This window comes from Balaenoptera borealis, assembly GCF_965194805.1.
Source record: "Balaenoptera borealis genome assembly, chromosome: 10".
Taxonomy (NCBI): domain Eukaryota; kingdom Metazoa; phylum Chordata; class Mammalia; order Artiodactyla; family Balaenopteridae; genus Balaenoptera; species Balaenoptera borealis.
Window position 1 is genome coordinate 89,115,164 of NC_138874.1, and position 20,375 is coordinate 89,135,538.

The 20,375-nt window shown below is 41.2% G+C and overlaps 1 protein-coding gene across 7 annotated transcripts in view; it reads right to left on the minus strand.

The window, feature by feature from the left end:
• Positions 1-20,375, minus strand: part of HPSE2 (heparanase 2 (inactive)) — a gene marked incomplete at its 5' end in the record, with an annotated part of 614,795 nt that overhangs the window by 127,891 nt on the left and 466,529 nt on the right. For all 7 annotated transcript variants that reach the window (XM_082408112.1, XM_082408107.1, XM_082408111.1 and 4 more), the window contains one exon: positions 17,034-17,148. In XM_082408112.1, coding sequence (XP_082264238.1) covers positions 17,034-17,148 — 115 coding nt within the window. The remainder of the gene's footprint in view (positions 1-17,033; positions 17,149-20,375) is intronic.

The window sequence follows — 20,375 nt, forward strand, 5'->3', positions numbered from 1 at the left end:
ATGCTCTCCATAAACATCTAGTTACTGGCTCATTTTAAAGGCAACCAGTCATTACAGAGATGTGTGGTAGTTAAAGTGATCATTAGCAAAAGGGCCATGTTTCCTAAAGGGAAACTGAACTGCTAACTAATAATCAGAAACACCTTTAAGACCAGATGTGGATAATTAACACATTTGTGCCACTGATTCCCGACTCTGGTTTGAGACAGCCCAAGTCAGCAGACAATTTTTGACTGTTTATTAGGTACCAACTGTGTACTAGGTGCTGGAGGAGATGCAAGAATCAGTATACCAAGTCCCTACTCTCAAGGAACTTATACTCTAGGGAGGGAAATATGACAAGTTTGTAAAAGACTATGAATATTTATAGACAACATCATACCTACTAAATGCATAAAGGGATACAGATAAAATGTTAACGAAATTTAGAAGCAGGAGAGAAAACGTTCACTTAGAAGAATTCAAGAAAAGCTCTGAGTAAGAGTTGATCAGTGATATGAAGCTTGAAAGATAGCTAGACATTTTTGCTGGATGGAGATGTTAGGGAAGCCAACCATAGGCAATAGAAGAACTCCAATCATGTACTCACACACTCAGTCCCTCTCATTCAACAAACCTTCATTGAGTGCCTACTATATTTGAGGAACAGAGAGATTACTAAAATAGAGTCTCTGTACCCAAAGTTTCACAATCTCTTTCAACTCAAATGTTTCTCCTCTCCTGGGAAAGAAGAAGAAAGAAAGATGAACAGGTGAATTGTAATACAATACGGTCAGTATTTTATAAAGGTCCTTCTGATAGTAACTTTAATTAAATGCTATATGTGTTAGAGTTCTCTAGAGAAACAGAACCAATAACCAATAGGATGTTATGTGTGTATATCTCTCTCTATCTATATCTATCTATCTATCTATCTATCTATCTATCTATCTATCTATCTATCTACCTATCTACCTACCTACCTGAGAGATGATTTTAAGTAATTGGCTCACATGATTGTGGAAGCTGGCAAGTCTAAAATCTGTAGGGTAGGCCAGCAGATTGAAGACCTAGGGAAGAGTTATGTTGCAGTTAGAGTCGGAATTCCTTGGCAGAATTCCTTCTTGCTCAGGGGAGGTCAGTTTTGTTTCTATTAAGACCTTCAACTGATTGGATGAGGCCCACCCACATTATGGAGGACAATCTGCTTTACTTGAAGTCTACTGATTTAAATGTTAATCTCATCTAAAAAAATACCTTAACTCAAATATCTAGAATGTTTGACTAAATATTTGGGTACCATGGCCTAGCCAACTTGACACATAAAATTAACCATCATACTGTATGAGACAAATTGAACAAATTTGGTCCCAGACTTCTGTCAGTCAGATTAACCAGAGTGACTGACAGACTGTCACACTTAGATGTAAATTTGAGCTCAGCCAAGAACATATAGGGCCAAGGGGTGGAATTTTGGGAGAGGCCACCAACCTGGTGGCCACCAGCCCTGATTGTCATGCATGTTCTTGGTGAGTGTGCCAGTCTACAAGGTTTATCTGTATTCTGATAAAGAGCAGTTTATGTAGCTACTCACATAGGCAATAAAATGGGTCAGTGACCACAGTATATAACTACCATGCATGCTTCTGGGGGGAGGAACATTGGTTTGTGTACTGTTTGCTACAATGTTTGCTGCTTGCTCAAAAAACGCTGGGTCCTTGGTCCTGAATTCCTCAGCTGCAACTCAAACCCACTGCATGGGGAGCATACACATGGGCCCACTGCACTGCCCCTGTGGGACCTGGTGGCCAGAAGAACCACTGCCAATACGCTAATGTTCATGATGCTTGCTGTGCATGAGTACATAGTCTTTTGTTGCTGACCCAGGAGTCTTGTGTCTTCTGCCTACATCTATGAAGCAGCAAAGGCAAACATAATAGTTTGCAAGTAGGGTAAAATCTCAGGCCTTTCACAGTTCTTGACAGCTATAGTGATGAGGATGGGATGCTGACAGTGGCATGATATTATGGAAGAGGAAGGACAAGGGCTTTGCAGGCCAGGTTTAGGGATATATGAAGCCTTCCCAGGATCTGGTGGTGAATGCTCTCACCCAAATGGTGGGTGAGGTTGGGGAGTAAAGGTCCCCCAGTGTCCTGCCTATTAATGAACAAAAGTTGAATTAATATTTAGAGGCTGAGCAGTGAGAGGTAGGATTGAAACAAGCCACCAAAATTGTACCATGACTATTGTTCACTCTCCCCAGGTGGGTGAGGGAAAGGATATTATCATGACAATGGGGCAGTGAGTCCTGTTACCCCAACCTAAAGTCAATGTGGCTGAGGTTACTGAGCCAAGGGGTTCCTAAAGCTGAAATAGGTGATGTCAGTAATGATGACCTTGCCACCCAATATGGGTCTTTGGGTGGACTGAACATTGGAAGTTCATTTGGTTGAGCTATGAGCAGCTGACACAATGCTCAAAACTGAAAGTAGTTGCTAAGACAATTTTGTAACTGAAGAACATTTTCTTTATGGGACTCATACTCAATTTCAAAATTTACTACAAAGCTGCAGTATTCAAGACAGTGTGGTACTGGCATAAAGGCAGACATTTAGATTAACAGAAAAGAATTAAAAGTACAGAAAAAAGCCCTTACATTTATGGTCAATTGATTTTCAACAAGGATGCCAAGACAATTTAATGAGAAAAAAAATAGTCTTTTCAACAGATGGTGCTGGAACAACTGTATCCACATGCAAAAGGATGAAACTGAATCCCTATCTCACATCATATACAAAAATTAACTCAAAATTGATCAGAGATCTACATGTAAGAGCCAACTATAAAACTCTTAGAAGAAAACATAGGAGTAAATCTTCGTGGCCTTGGATTAGACACCAAAAGCACAAGTGACAAAAAGAAAAATACATAAGTTGGATTTTATCAGAATTAGAAACTTTTGTGCTTAAAAGACACTATTAAGAGAATGAAAAGACAACACACAGAATTGGAAATATGTTTGCAAATCACATATCCAATAAAGCATTTGTATTATTAAGAACTCTTACAATCCAACAATAAAAGACAAATAGACCCCCACTTAAAGAATGGCAAAGAATTTGAATAGACATTTATCCAAAGAAGATTCATAAATGGCCAATAAGCACATGAAAAGATGCTCAACATCATTAGTCATTAGGGAAGAGCAAATCAAAACCATAATGAGATATGTCACACTCACTAGGATGGTTATAATCAAAAGACAGACAATAACAAGTGTTGGTGAGGAAGTGGAGAAATTAGAACCCTCATACATGGCTGGTGGGAATAAAAAATGGTGAAGTCACTTTGAAAAACTGTTTGGCAGTTCCTCAAAAAGTTAAACACATGACCTAGCAGTTTCACTCCAAGGTATATACCAAAGCGAAATGAAAACATATGCCACATAAAAACTTGTACACTTATGTTTAATAGCAGGATTTTTCATAATAGCCAAAATGTAGAAATAGTTCTAATGTCTATCAACTGACAAGTAGGTAAATAGAACGTGGTATAGCCATACGACAGAATACTATTCAGCAATAGAAGGGAATGAAGTATCGATACATATTACAATACAGATGAGACTTGAAAACATTATGCTAAGTGAAAAAAGCCAGTCACAAAGGGTCACATACTGTGTGATCATATTTATATGAAATATCTAGAATAGGCAAATCTACAGAGATAGAAAGTGGATTAGTGGTTGCCAGAGGCTGGGGGAAAAGGAGAATGGGGAGTAATTGCTAATAGGCATGGGGTTTCCTTTTTGGGTGATATTCTAAAATAGATTGTGGTGATGGTTGCACAACTCTATGAATATATTAATACTAAAACAATTGAACTGTACACTTTTAGAGGGTGAATGTTCTGGTAGGTGAATTTTTACCTCAAAAAGCTGTTATTTTTAAGATGCCTAAATTAATGTAAATGCAAAGTCTTGCTTACTGGTGTGGGGCTGCTTTCTTCCTCAGCATCCCTGATCCTTCCCTTCCCCTCTATCCCGGTTCTAACTGTTTTAAGGAGGAAGATGACTAGAGGTAGAATTGAGGTCTCCCTTTCTCCATGAGGACCAAAGACCATATGCATCCATTCAAGTAAGTTGGGAAACTTTGGGGAGGAAGGAACTCAAACTCTTATGGTTCTTTTAGATACAGGTGCCCAAGTCACCATTCTACCCATTTTGTTGGGGAGGAGGCTCCTGAAGTCAACTAATAAGGTTTGGGCAGGGTTTCCAGTAGGAAAAATAAATCTAAAGTGATCTTGTGGGTGAGGCCCTTTGGACCAATTCAATGTCTTGTTTTTGTGGCTTCCAATGTATATTCCCTATAGAATGTGTATTGGCATTGATGTTTTACATGTTTGTGCTGTGAATGCTCATAATATCCAGAGGGGATTCGCCTGATCTAGAAGAGTCACATGTAGAGAAGTAATGAGACATGTATTAGGATGTTTACATGCAGTGGGAATATTCACATCTAGTGGGACATGTTAATCACTTCCCAGCCCACCTCCCTATTCTATCTCCAGGTGGTCCCAGGAGGAGAAAGGGAAATCACAGTCTTGATTAAGGTCTAAAAGGTAGCAGGGATACTAAGAGATGTAATATCTCAATACTATAGCTCTGTAGGTCCAGAGGAACAGGAACTGGAGACTTATGGTAGATTATCACCAACTGAATTAAGTTGTTACTCCTGCAGCCCCCGCTATTCCAGACATTGTAGCTGCAGCTGAATCCACTGCACAGACTGATGGCACTTGGTATGCTGTCCTGGACATTGACAACACCTTTCCTTTACTTGCCCCCAAGGGCAAGGGTCCAGACCAGTTTGCATTCATGGCAAATCTTCAAATATGTGTTTGCAGTACTTCTCAGGAGGTAAGGTTAATGAAGGGACATTAATTATCTTTTGTCTTTCAGAGCCACCTTGGAACTTTCCTTAGGAAAATGCCCTGCTGTGGCTCTCCCAAACAATTTAATTGACTTCTGGAACTGGATCTGCCATCCATCATCAGACGGCTAAACATCAGGGGATGGCTCAGCTCTTGCATTGGTGGAAAGGTTTTAAAGTAGCCCCACTTTCAAGGAGGTAGACATATACATAAATAATAATGAGGAAAATGATAGCTGCCGTAAGACAGGTAAACTCTATATCTCTATAATATAGTCACTATAAGCAGTGAAACTAACCTGCTGCTGCATGAAATTAAAAATTTGTTCCTTTCTTCCTTTGTTCTTTCATTATTCAGTAAAAATGTAAATCTATAAGTCAGTCACTTAAATCCCAGGTTTTATCTCCTGAATCATTTTATTTTACCCTGAAGCCAGCTTTTTTTTTTTTTTTTTGCATCCTCATTGCCATTTCTATCTGCCTTGGCCGGTAGTGGATATGGTTAACCTGAATTCTTAACTTGACAAAGCTGTGGCAGAACCAACCAGAGGGAGGAGATGAAGTAGTAATGAAGAATCACAGAACTCAGAACAACTGGCTCAGTCTTGCTGTGTCCCCTTGAATAAGTTGCTGGACCTCTCTGAGCCTCAGTTTTCTTCTCTGCCAAACAGGATGAATTTATCTGTGCTATCTACCTGCCTTATCAGGGAGCTTGAAAAGACAGATGATTTAGTGGGTGGAAATAAACTGTGGAACTTATGGTGGAACATAAAGAATAAATTCAAAGAAGCCAAAGAAGAATGTTATTATACAAGATACTGAATATAGTTGCCTGTGCTATACACTTAGTCCTTGTTATTTATTTATTTTATATATAGTGGTGTGTATCTGTTAATCCTATACTCCTAATTTATCCCTTCCCCTCCCTTTTCCCTTTTGGTAACCATAAATTGGTTTTTTATGTCTGTGAATCTGTTTCTGTTTTGTAATATGTTGATTTGTTTTATTTATTTTTTTGATTCCACATATAAGTGATATAATGTTTGTCTTTGTCTGACTTACTTCACTTAGTATGATAATCTCTAGGTCCATCCATGTTGCTGCAAATGACAATATTTCATTCTTTTTAATGGCTGAGTAATATTCCATTGTATTACATATACCACATCTTATCCATTCATCTGTTGATGGACACTTAGGTTGCTTCCATATCTTGCCTATTGTGAATAGTGCTGCTATGAACATTGGTGTGCATGTATCTTTTCAAATTAGTTTCCATCTTTTCCAGATATATGCCCAGGAATGGGATTACTGGATCATATGGTAGCTCTATTTTTAGTTTTTTAAGGAACCTCCATACTGTTTTCCATAGTGGCTGCACCAATTTACATTCCCACTAACAGTGTAGGAGGGTTCCCTTTTCTCCACAACCTGCCCAGCATTTATTATTTGTAGACTTTTTGATGATGGCCATTCTGACCAGTGTGAGGTGATATCTCATTGTTCTTTAAAAAAATATTTAAATATTTATTTATTTATTTTGGCTGCACTGGGTCTTAGTTGCGACAGGTGGGATCTTCACTGTAGCATGTGGGGTCTTTAGTTGCGGCATGTGGACTCTTGGTTGCAGCATGTGGGCTTCTTAGTTGTAGCATGTGGACTTCTTAGTTGTGGCGTGTGGACTTCTTAGTTGTGACATGTGGGCTTCTTAGTTGCAGCATGCATGTGGGATCTAGTTCCCTGACCAGGGATTGAACCCAGGCCCCCTACACTGGGAGCATGGAGCCTTACCCACTGGACCAGCAGGGAAGTCCCACCTCATTGTAGTTTTGATTTGCATTTCTCTAATAATTAGAGATGGGGAGCATCTTTTCATGTGCCTACTGGCCATCTGTATGTCTTCTTTGGAGAAATGTCTATTTAGGCCTTCTGCCCATTTTTTGATTGGGTTGTTTGCTGTTTTTTTTTGATATTGAGCTCTATGAGGTATCTGTATATTTTGGAAATTAAGCCCTTGTCAGTAGCATCATTTGCAACTATTTTCTCCCAGTCCATAGATTGTCTTTCTGTTTTGCTTATGGTTTCCTTTGCAAAAGCTTATAAGTTTTATCGGGTCCCATTTATTTATTTTTGCTTTTATTTCTTTTGCCTTGGGAGACTGACCTAAGAAAATATTACTACAATTTATGTCCAAAGAATAATTTTCATATATTTAGAATAACAGTCACATTATTATGTACTTAGTGTCAGGCACTTTCTTAAGCATTCACAAGGACCCTGTGATGTACAAACTATAGGCATCCTCATTATACAGATGATGGAAGATGAGAAAATCTGCCAAATGTGACACAGCAAGTAGACGGTGGAGATGAATTCACATCCAGATCTGACTCCAGAGCCCAGTCTCTTAAGGACCAAGCTAACTATCTCCTTTTACACAGTGTGCATGCAACACCTGACAATAAACACCTGCCTTCCATATTTCCGTTACTAAGTAGTGCACTGCAGCCCCCAGATTCCCAGTCACTGAGCATCTTTAGAATTCAGTAAGGACTGACTATGATCAGGGCACTGTGAGAGATACAAAGACATGAGAGATGGCTTGTGTTTTCAAGGAGCTTACCGCCAGAGAGAGGAAATTAGATGTACCCAAGCAACTCTAATAACGAAAGTGATAGCTGCTGTAACAGGGTTACAAGAGCCTTGAGAAAAGAGGACTTACTCCCTGTGTGATTTAAAAGTAAAAGTGTGGTTTAGTTTTATTTTTTAAAGTTTTATTAGTGTCAGTTCAGCTGGGAGGTATGTCTGAAGATACTGGTATAGAAATCTTGACAATGAATAAGAAAACATCAGAGCTGAAGGGGACCTCAAATGGTCGAGTTCAACACCCACATCTGAGGTGAACCCAGAGTACCCAGTGCCCCGGGATGAGTGAGCTGGTGGCAAAAACTGGGATCAGATACAGAACTCCTGGTCTTCCTTCCATGCTAAGGCCCTCCTTCCTTCCCACTGTCTCAGCAGAGGGTGCCCTGGGGCAAGGAGCTTTCTCAGGAACATGTATTCTTTGGGTAACTAATCTTACAAGTGTCCACTAATGACATCTTGTTGTACAAGCCTTCCCTGATTCTCCCCTCTAGCGCTTTCTTTCCAGCCAACAGTAATATCTCCTACTCGGAGGTCTGGCTTTGGAGATACTGAGTGAACAAGACAGACCTTAGGGCATCATCTATTAGCTCTCTCTCAAAGGCTCTATGTTTTGTCAACCCAAAGAGATTGTGAACATGGAGAGAAGGAATTTGACTTTTATTTTTTATGTCCCAGAACAACCAAAACAGTGCTTCGCTTTATTGTATGTCACAACACACCAGCATGAAGACATTTTAAAAAATCACTGAAATGTTTAAACATACACAAAAACAGAATTGTATGACAAACTCCAAAATGTTCATCACCAGCTTCCACAAGTATTGTTATTCTGCCATTCTTGTTTCAAAGCCTGCTGAGAGGTGACAGAGGGTGCACATGGAAATGGCCAGGTTGGTGACAGGGAAACGCAGTAGGCATCAGGCTTGGTCAAGGACCCCAGACGTAGGGGCAGGCAGTGGGATACCATCATTCACACGAAGAGACAGGAAGCAAAGCAGTTTGCCAAGTGCTGGTGACACAGGTAGGGTCGGGAGTCAGGTGTGGGAGCCTGAGATGAATTGTACCCAGCAGTTGGCTGGCTGCCTCTGTGCCTGGTGCATGTTCAGGGTAGTCTTAGAGACACCGCGCAGCCTCTGATGTGTGACGGAGCCTCTCCCCACCGCAGCCTTTGCAGATGCTGCTGCCTCTGCTAGGACGCTCTGCTCTTCCACCAGCTTCTCCAGTGGCTGCTTTCTCAGTGAAGACTTCCTCGGCCACACTTTCTAAAGAGGTATCCTCTCCTCATTAGTCTTCAGCTTCCTACACACCATTCTGAATTTTGTAATTAATTATGTTAGTGTTAATTTACTTGTTTATTTTTAGTCTCCCCTGCTAGACTGTAATCTCCAATGAGGGCAGGGATCTTGTCTTCCTCCTTTACCTCTATCTCCTCAGAAACTAGAAGTGTCTGACACATAATAGATACTCAATAAATATTTGGCAAATGAATTAATGATAGACAGTTTTAAATTTTTGTTAATATCTTGATTGTTGAAGCACAAGTTGGGTACAAAAGAGTACAGGAAAACGAAAGGGTAATTTCTAATTTAATCAGGGTAAATGGCACCCTCTAACTAAGTGGTTCTCAATTCTGGCTGCACATTAGAATCACTCCAGGAGTTTTAAAAAATACAAACACCTGCCCTCCTCTATAGACAAACTGAAGCAGAATCCCTGGGGAGTGGTTCCTAAGCATAGGTATTTTTGTAAAGCCCTCTAGGTGACTATAATGTGCATAGACTTGAGAATCACTGCTCTAATGAAGAAACACTACAAGGATTTTGACACTAAGGTGAGGGCAGTGAACTTGGAGCAGAAGGCAGGTCTGCTCAAGTCAGGTTTAGAGTGAGTCAAAATGACGAGTTCCATTCAACCCTTTCAATGCTTAAAACCAAATCAGAGATGAAATAAACAGAGATTGATAATAGTTGAAAGTTAGTGAGTGAAGTACCTAATGACTGATAGATTTTTTAAACTTTATAAATAGTGTAGTGCATTTAAATAAGAATTAAAAACAATATTCTATTTCTATTTTTAAAGACTTCTGCTTTTATTTAAACAAACAAAAAAATCAAAATTGAGTTAGAAAAGACAATGTATTATGTTTGGCTCTCATGGTCACTTCTATCAGAGGCCTATTTCTTGGTTCCTAAATGTCATAACCAGACATCATTGTGCCCTTAATGTTTGCAAATATAATGTTTAAGGTGAAATAACTTCAAGTTTGTCATATTGTGGCACTCGCAAAAGATCTTTCCAACCTACCAAAGGGCATTCCACTTTTCCTCTCCTTTCTTTCTTTTTCTTCCTCCCTCCCTCCCTTCCTCTCTTTCTAGTCAGATTATTTTTAGATAATAGTCTAGTGTTTTAGGTGAACCGACGGAGTTAGGTAAGGTGCAGCTTTTCTCATTTCCAGGGCTGGCCTTGCCCCTCCATCATCTGAAGGTTGCTTCGAGGATGGCACACTATCCTCCTAAGCTCAAGCACAGTGAGGCTGCAATTGCTTCTTCTCCCTCTCCCTGATTTATTTAGGTTGCTGCACAATTTACTGTAACTGTAATCCCTCAGTATTGCAATCTGGGAGCAATATAAATGGTTGACGGTAGAGTGAGATTTTCAATTGTTGCTTCTCAGTGATTCATATAACGTGCTGTCATTAGCATAGTGACATATCATGGTTTCCAGGGCTTACTGGGCCATTTATAAATACCGCATGAAGGTATTAGAGCTCGTGTTGCAGAGTGGTTACTGTCTTAATTGCCTTCAGTGGGAAAGGTTGGCAGCATCTTCTCTGGAGGAAAATAAAATGTAATTTTTAGTTTGTCTTTAACCATTTGCAGTCAATTCCTTTCAAGTGCAGGAATCACAGCTTTCCTCTTTTGTTCTTCTAATTCTCCAGTCACTTAATTTTTGCAAAAAAATGTACTTTTCATACTTTAGTTATCATTACTTGGTTGGTTTCCAGGTATCTGTATGAATATTCAAATGTATATTATCTTGCCACAGTTATATTCGTTATTAATGATAATTACTGATATTACTGACTTACAGAATTTTACAAAGTGACTTTATAAAATAATAATAGCTGCTGACATTTGCTGAGTACTTACTATGTGGTAAAAGATACATATGCATTGGTTCATTCCATCCTTTCCAACAATGCTCTGAGATAGACACCATTATTGTCTCCATTTCATGAAGGGAAATGGATGGTTGTTGAGGTTTAGTAATCCGCCCAGGGACACAGTAGTAAATGACAGAGCTGGGTCTGAAACTCAGGTCAGTCTGATTCCAGTGCCAATACTGTTAAGCACTACATTCAGATACTCCCCACTCCCTGACCCCAGCACAGTTAGCCCCATTTTACAAAGCAGGAAATGCAAACTCAAGCAACTGGAACACTGTGGTGTTGCCCTGGAGCCTACATCTTCTGATTCCAGGTGCAGAGCTCTTTCTACTTCCCGAGACAGCTTCCACCAGGGCGAGCTGTTCAACTGCGGACATGTGTCACTGACATCCCATGCGCACCACTCAGGTTGATAAATAAGCAACGGATGAAGACTGGTAACTACAAATCAGAGGCGCTTCTCTTTAAAGTATCAGGAGCAAAAGAGCTGCGCGCCTGGTCACATGGCGCAGGTGCAGGCTCTGATCTGAGAGGCCAGGGTTCGGAGGCACAGAGGAGGAAAGAAGCAAGTCATGCCCACTGGGCATGCAGCCCAGGCGCTTCAGCCACTGACATGGAGCCGGCCTGAGTCCCAGTGATTGATCCTGCAGCTGAGGATGTCCTTCTCTCAGCAGCCGCAGGTTCCCACAAAGGAAGGTTGCACATGGAGAAGTCTTTGTCCGGGACTCTAATGAGAGGATTGGGTTTCACATCACAGCTACCCCTAAACAGGTACTCTCTGCTTCTTTCATCTTCCTGATGGCTCCCACGGGAAAGAAAAGAAAGAGAAAGGAAGCTACGCCAAGAAACAGGTCACAGGCTAATTTGGCCAGGTTTTGTACCACCCCTGCCCCACCACCTCCAGGATTGTAACTTTGAGATTCCTTAGCTTTTACACAGCCTGTGTGGCCAACAGAGAGCGATGGGAAAAGCTTTCCTAAGTAATTTTTCATAATCCATCCACCATGACTCTGGAAAATTAAAGCCTCTGACCCTTTGTACATGATATTGCCTCTGTTTGGAAGATTCTCCCCAGACCTCAAACTCTTCTTCCTGTGGCTAACTTGCCCTTCTCCTTCAAGATCCAGCTCAGGCAATGTCTCCTCCAGAAAGCTTTCCTTGATGCCCCATGCCTGCCTTCTACCCAGGCTGGCATCTGTTCCTCTTCTGTCCTGCTAAAGCACTTCTGCCACCGTCCCTGCTGACTGATCCATCTCCTATCCACCCTGTAAGCTCCTTGAGGGCAGGGACACTGTCTCCAGGGTCCAGCACAGTATCGAGCACAAAGCACAAGTGTAATAAAGCACTTAATTCTTTCTAAACACTCTATTTTTTCTTTTAAAAATAGCCTTTTTTTTTCAGATTATGAAAGCAATAATGCCGATTGCAGCAATTTTTCATACAAAATCCACAAAGAAGAAAATAAAAACTATCTGTAATCCCACCACCCAAAGAAAACCACTTTTAACATTTAGATGTAGTCCCTTCCAGTAATTTTCTATGTGTACATGTACATATGAAATCAGAATCCTACTGTCATATCTAGTTTTCTCAAGGATTATAACAGTATCTTTTGGAGGCAGATAGAGGAGACATTTCTATCACAATTTGAGTGATGAGAAAACTGGATCCCAAAGATACACATCAATGGATGGCAGAGCTAGGACTAGAATCGGTGAATCTTGTCACAGTACCAGGCTCCTGCTGCTCCCCTGAGGCCTCCTCATTAGGTGGTGTTCTTCTTGCAAGAAGAGAGTGTGCAACATCCAGCATCTATGGGACATGGGTTTGCAACTGGACGTTCTTCTTCAGGAAAGGGACAGATTTAAGCTGATCCTGTTTCCACATCATGGTTGTGTAGTGCATAAAGAGTCTAATGTTTCAAAGGGAAACAAGGATGGAGCACCTAGGATCTCATCCCTGTGATAGCCTAAGAAGTGGAGCTACGCAGATATCATTAAGATGCAGAGTTTCTTTCCAATAACCAAATGACGTCTGAACAGTGATGGCTTGGCTCAGAGCATGTTGCTACGGGAACCACAGCTATAGGTTCAATCCCACCATAGACTAGTGAGTTTTCTATGACCACTGACTGTATTCCAGAACAACGTACACAGCAAGTGTTCAATAAGTGTGCACTGGGCTGAATTGAATGTTTATAGTTATTCATAAGGGGCAGTCAGCAAAAAAGAATGTTGCCAGCAAATATAAATATCCCTGCCACTACGCCCAGTATAGAAAAGGCTATCCAATGTGAACTAGCTTTCTATTTTATTCTAAGCAAAGGACTAAATTGTAATCCCTCAAACACACACTAGATTGTTAGCTCTACAGATGAGGGAACCAAATCTTATTTATCTTCATGTCCCCAGAATACCTAGCCTAGAGCCAGACACATTTGAAGTGTCAATGTTTTTTGAATTGAATTATATTTGCTAGGCCGGTGTGGGAGTTAAGAAGATGTTGACTAGTAATTCACTATTCCTTTCCTTGAAAGCTCTGTAAATCAAGCTCTTAAAAAAAGCAGCAAGCTAAATTCCAAAACCCTCTCTTAGGAGAAATGCCCACGGCTGGTGGGGTCTGGACTATGTCCACTGAATGTGCAGATCTCTTCTGCACAAACATCCCTTACTCCCAAGAGAGCCCATGACTAGCCGACAGGCTGTGGAGACTCACATGTTCCCTCTTTCCCAATGGCGAGCGGGTCAGGGGAAAGGGGTGGGAGTCGAGTGATGAAGCACTGCTGGACTAAATGTTCTCCTCTTCCCAGGAGAAGGAAAATCTCACAACAGGAGGAGAGTTGGCACTTTTCTAGAGGAACAGCCAGAAAGAACATGGGCTGTAGTTGAAAATGATCTTTCCTCAAGACAAATTTTTCTTTTTGAAAGAACTACCTTCAATATTCTCTCTTATCTTAGATTGGAATGGCCTTGCCAGAGCTGGACTGGAATCCTATAAACTCGAATCAAAAGCTGACTGGGTAGGTGGAGGGGTAATATGGGATATGGGTTGAGGTGCCATTAGGCTAAGACCCGATAACGACAACAACAGAAAAAAAAAATAGTATCTGCTAATAGGATCTTTTCCTGAAATGCACTGAGCTGAATTTGAAGGGACTGTAATAGAAAATACTAATTTTTCTGGGTGGCAACTAAAACATAACTCACTAATGCCCTAAACTCTTAACACTCTTGAAGATTTAATCACAGTGTAAAACCCACAAGTTTTTATTGGCAGTGTTTGGATATCAACTGTACAACTCTCTGAAGTGGCAACAGTATGATCCTAGGTCTGTGACCATTGCACATCTCAGGGGCCTGTTGGAAAGGTCTGTCAGATTGGTGCCTGGGTCTAGACTAGTAAATTCTTTCCTGGAGACTTAGGACACACTCTCCCAGCTGCAAAGTTCTCTACTTATAAGGTACAGAATTTATTAGCCCAAAGAAAGAGAAAAAGAAAGCCTGCTACCTTTTAAAGTGCTTTTACATACAGTTTCTTTACTAGAGCTTGGCATTTCCAGAAATACAGCTGTGCAGAACATTTGAGCCTTTGTACTAAATCAATAGGACTTGTTTTAGCTTCCAATGCACCTCTGTGCTGCTACTACCTATCAACCAAGGTGTCTCATGGTAAGTAAGCTTTTAAAGAAAGTCACCTGTATTATCGCTCATTTGGGGAGAACAAAGCCATGAGAACTTGCATCTTTAACCTAACACATGGCCATGCGAAGGTACAGAGAGAGTTGATATGCAATCCAGGTTTGTCCAGCTCTGGAAATCACACCTGTCTAGTCACCCACAGACCATAGGTTTTCTTCTAGCCTAGGTTTTCTTCTCTCCAGTTCCTCAAGATGCCTGCTCCCACCTCCAGACCCAATTCTGAGAGAAACAGTGGCCTCAAACCACAGCACAGACACCAAAGAGAGTACTGCAAGAAGTAGTGTGGCACGGTGAAAAGAAAATAGCATTTAGAACTGAAAAACTCTGAGTTCCAGCTCTTACTACTTGTCTGACCTTGGATAAGTCACTTAACAACTTCAAAGAACCCTAGTTTCTCTTCAGCAAAATAAGTATAAATCGCCATACTCATCTCACCAGGCTCTCTTCAGAGCAATTATGACAAATTTTTAAATCTTATTTATGTGTTTATATACTTTCCACTTCTCAGTTCACTTCACTAGACTATAAGCTCCAGGAGTTCAAGGACCTTGTCTTTTTGGTTCATCACAGTGGCTGTTTGCCAGGAATAGTGATCAGCATATAGTACATGATCAAGAGGAGTGAAAGAGATTTGAATGTGTGAAGGAAGGAATAAAGGAAAGACAGGAAAAAGGAAGGACAGTGTTTGGAGTTTTACTGATGTGTGGTATATGAAAGTGGTCTGTAAATTGTTAAGTATTATACACATACTAAAATATAAATAATATTTGGTGCCTTAATTATACATGGGTGATCTTTAAAAAATGTAAGTTAGATCATGTTACTGCCCTGTAGAAAACCCTCCAATGGCTTTTCATACTACTTACAATAAAAGTCAAACTCCTTTTAGCTTTCAAAGCCCTTCGTGATCTGACCCGGGCTGGCCTCATGTCCAGTCTCCCCCTTCCCTGCCAGGCCCCCAGCACTCTGGTGTTCTTATGTTTCCTCAAACATGCCAACTCTGTTCCTGCCTCGGAGTCTTTGTGCCAGCCCTTTCCCCGGCCGGAAAGCTCTTCTGCAAAAATCTGCATGTCTGGCTCTTTCTTGTCACTGGGCTGTTGGCTTAAAGGTCACCTTCTCAGAGAGGCCTTCCTTGTATATACTCTAAAGGAGCCCTCACTGACCCCCTCTTATAGTAATCCACTATCTACTTATTCAGGTATCTACTACTAGTCTCCTCCCCAGTGCCTGATGGTCAATAAACATTTACATTTGTGTGACATTATATTTGTTCAGTGCTTACATTTCATAGATGCTTTTCTAATTATTATTTATTTTATCACCACAAGTTTATAAGCTCAAAACAAACAACAAACAAATGAACCCCCTGCGGTTACAAACTGAAAATTCCCTCTCACCCCTCCATACCCCAGCCCCACATACACTGAGAGAGAGGTATCCTGGCCCTGTGAATAAAAGCAACTGTGCCAGTCAGCTTTAATATTTGTGACTTAATTGGAGTCATGTACAATCAGGGACACAATAATTACTTAGTACTCTAACTAGAGGGACTCTTTTGAGACATGGACATGGTGCTGTTGAGTGCCAAGATGTTCTCTGTTCTGGGCTTGGAGGCCTGGGTAGTGAGAAGAATCGGGGGGTGGAAATGGGCAGAGGGAAGCAAATGGCAGGAACACTCACTGGTTCCAGTTGGGTTTGTTTACTGTGGACCCCAGGGCAGCAGTAATTCTGTAGGAAGATGACTGGACCAGGGCACAGGAGCAGGTTCTAGCGCTGGCTCTACATGCCCCTGCCCCCACCCCAGGCTCTCATTCCCTCTGTTATAGGAGGTGGAACTGGATCATCCCGAAGGGGAATGCCAGCTCTGACATTCTATGGGTTAATGAGAGGACTTTGACCTTTTATCATGACTAAGATGATCCTCCTGTGAGAAGGATAACTCACGTAATATTTTTGATAAGCACAGCTTTTCTGGACTAAGTGGGATTTCTTTGATTGGTCAATAAAGTCACTGGACAAACCCAGATCTCTGCTCTTGCCATTCTTCTTTAGCCTTCCCTTTCCTCTGCTTTCCTAGAGAAGGTGATACCCTGGGCAAATCCCCTCATTGTCACATAGGGATCAGCATCTAGTGTAAGTGCACTTCAGCCACTCTCCAAGGGATGGGTTCCTACTGTATCTGATCTTGGCCAGCACTCTCCCATCTGCTTTCAACATGTTGCATCTGACATTCACTAATGTCTCCTAGTAGCATTAAAAGAAAACAATCTGGAAAAATTCACTCTCAAGCAGAGTTCAAACAGGCCACAAGTAGATTTGGAATCTCAACTGCACAAGGTTTGTTAAAATAATAGTGGTAAGTATATAAATATATATAAATGTATATATGTGTATATGCATAAACCCATATGTACATACGTGTGTGTATATATTGGGGTATGTGTGGGAGGTGAAGCCAAGAGTCTGTAAAATGGGTCAAGAATTCTTCTGTTCAATTTATGAAATTAACTGGTAACAGAAGGAGGAGAAAAATTCTACCAGTGTGGAACAAAGCATGATCAAAAGAACTGAAGGACATGGAAAAGGAGTTGGGAAGCTTTATCTTACACTTACTGGTAATGGGTTAAAATTCTGGTCCACGAGGTGATTGTATCCATGGTCAAAAAATGAGTGCCGAATCACAACATCAATGCCCTGATTGGCCAGCATTCCCAAAGTGTTCAACCATCTGAAAAGCAGGGGAAAAAAGCTACATCAATACATTTTATTTTATTTATTTATTTATTTATTTTTAAAGATTTATTTATTGATTGATTGATTGATTGCTATGTTGGGTCTTCGTTTCTGTGCTAGGGCTTTCTCTAGTTGCGGCAAGCAGGGGCCACTCTTCATTGCGGTGCGCGGGCCTCTCACTATCGTGGCCTCTCTTGTTGCGGAGCACAGGCTCCAGACGCGCAGGCTCAGTAGTTGTGGCTCACGGGCCCAGTTGCTCCGCGGCATGTGGGATCTTCCCAGACCAGGGCTCGAACCTGTGTCCCCTGCATTAGCAGGTAGACTCTCAACCACTGCGCCACCAGGGAAGCCCCATCAATACATTTTAAAAATAGCATATAACAAGCTCTATAAAAATTGGCCAACATACACACATACACACCACCACCCACACCCATCAAATTTACCTAGTACTTTAGAGGAAACTATTTTAAGTTTCCTTAAATACATAGATGGAAGAGATCTTTAGAGATTATCAAATCTAACCTCTTCATTTTATAAGAAAATAAAGAGGTCCAGGGGAGTAAAATGAATTGCCCTTGGTCATAAAATAGCTCGCTGCTAATGACTTATCCCTTATTCCTATAAAACTAACAAATAAAATGAACACCCTAGCCACTTGTAAGCCTAAAGTCATCCCCCTGACCACAAGACACACAATCACAGAAGCACACACACTATATTTTCCATCACTCAAACTCCCCTGCTTGCACCTATTCACTGTGCATGTACTTTACATGTGACGCTGACCCACATACTCCTGTGACCTATGGTCCAGTCATTTGCATCCCTCATATATCACTGTCAGTAGGCAATGCAGTAATAATTTCCCTTGGCACTATAACTAACTATACAGGGATTGGAGTATGCTACCATCACACACATGTTGCAGTGGAGGACCTGCATTGCTCACACACTTATTACATACCCCATCATGCCAAATACCCACTCAGGGCATGCTATCCTTCAAAAATACTGCCCTCATGGTTTTTCCAACACCTACTGCTAACTCTGCCTTCATCATTTACACATTTAACTCATTCATTCATGTGAATTGATTTCATTTTCTTTCTTTGTATTCTGAAATGCAAGGAAACTTCCAATTGTAATAATGTATGTGTGTAAGAAAGGTGACTTAGAGCTTCAGTCTTCTCAGTGTAAAAGATAAGGCACTTCACAATCTTTCCTAAGAATATATTGTCTGGCTTCACCTATCACCTCTTCTCTCACCCTAAACTTTATTCCCCAGGCTCTAAGCCACATAAAACTACTTTTGGCTGCTCTCACATACTTACCTGAGCCTTTATATGTTTTAACTTCTCCTTAGAATTTCCTTCCTCTCTTCCACTAACCCACCTCACCTGGCAAATTTCTTCTCATCTGTTAATCTCCAAGTCAAGTGTCATTTCCTTCTAAATCTGCTGCCCCAGCCAATAGTAGTACCTTTCTCCTCTGTACTTCCCCAGAACTCTTATTCATACCCTCTGCTGGCCCACTGAATAATAATTACTTACTTCTCTGTCTTCTCCCAGCTGGTATGAGCTCGTCAAAAATAGACACATTTTAGCTTTGTACCCAAAACAACCATCACAGTTCCTGGCACGCTATAGGTGCTCAATACTCTAAGTTGAAATTGATCTGGATAAAATTAGATTCTAGGACTTTGAGAATCACCATTCAGCATACTAGGGACAAATAATGCATAGTTATGATTTCCCAAATCTGAGACCGTATGGAGTTCCAAACCAGTGACCTTACTGACATGAAGACCATTGCTAATTAATGACTATGGCCAGAGCCCTTGTTTCCCCATGGCTTTTCAGAATAGATGGTTAGCTCTGGAGTTGTCTTCATCTTCCTCCTGTAATAATATATTTCCTGAGTAGGGGAAATAAATGATGTTCCAGGTCTCCCTTTTATGTTCAAGTAGAGAAAAGTGGCAAGATTACTGGTATATCTCACCAAGGATGCTTCTGCAGCCATTATCTTTCATGCACAAAACTTTATTGAATATCTACTACGTGGCAGACATTACTAGGTGCTGCAGACACAGCAGTATGCCAAGGGTAGGGCATCAAAGAATCTCAAAGCCCTGATTGGGAAAACTACCCTTGAATACTGGGCAGCAGAGAATCCTAATTTGTGCATGCATTTGTATATGCCCTGGTAAGCTTATAGTTATGCCATATATTGAAAAAGGGCTGTAAGATGCCTTCTTTCCAACTCCTTGCTAGCTTTCTGGAGCTTCCTAGAATGCTTTACATTTTTTTTTTCCCAGGAAGCAATTTATGCGCCTTGGAGAACTGGACTCAAAGGGCATATATCTAGGTACTGCCAGTGGGGTTGAGAGGAAATGGGTGATAAAGAGGTAAGAGAGAAGACCAGGGGCAGAATGAGCTGGTTGTCATTTGATCTGTCAACAAAGCATTGGACATCTGAACTACAACCAAAATCTAAACAACAATGTTAATCCGTGTTTGCAAAGCGACGCAGAGATCTATGGATATTTGGCTGATGCTCATGAAAAGGCAGGTCTCTCTCTAGCTCTCTTCATGAAGGTTTGTGGTATTTCTCATTTCACATCACTCTCTAAAGGGAAGAATGTTCACGAAAACAGTACAAGAGGGCTGCTTGCTGGGCCCTGCAGAGGAGTCCTTCTGCGAAGGCTGAGCAAAGGCCATTCTTCTTCTGATTCCAGAGGCCTCCTGCAGTACGGACTGTCAACCTGTCTCTCACAGTGAAACCCCGTGAGGAGAGTATTTTTGAAAGAAGACCCTCAGCAACACTGTAGCAAATGCTGATTCACTCCATTTCCTTCACTGAACCATGCTCACTGAACAACCTCTCTGTGCCTCTCATGTGAGGACACAGGGCTGGAAGACCCCAGCCACCATCATGTAGACATTGACTCATTATCTTCATCTGCATCTGCCAGGATGCCATCTTAAAGACAATCTACTTGACCAGCCTGATTTGTCCTTCACAACTGTATTGAAGAAGCTGCCTTAATGGAGAAGATCTACAGCTGTATAATTAGGAGCAGCTGTTAGTAGTGAAATGCATAGTTGAGGGCAGAGCTGCAGTTCTTAGGAGAACCTTGCTCAGACAAAAAACCAGGACCACAGACTAGACTGGACCAGGAACAGGTCACTTGGTTAATCTGTGGTCCATGACAATGGCAGG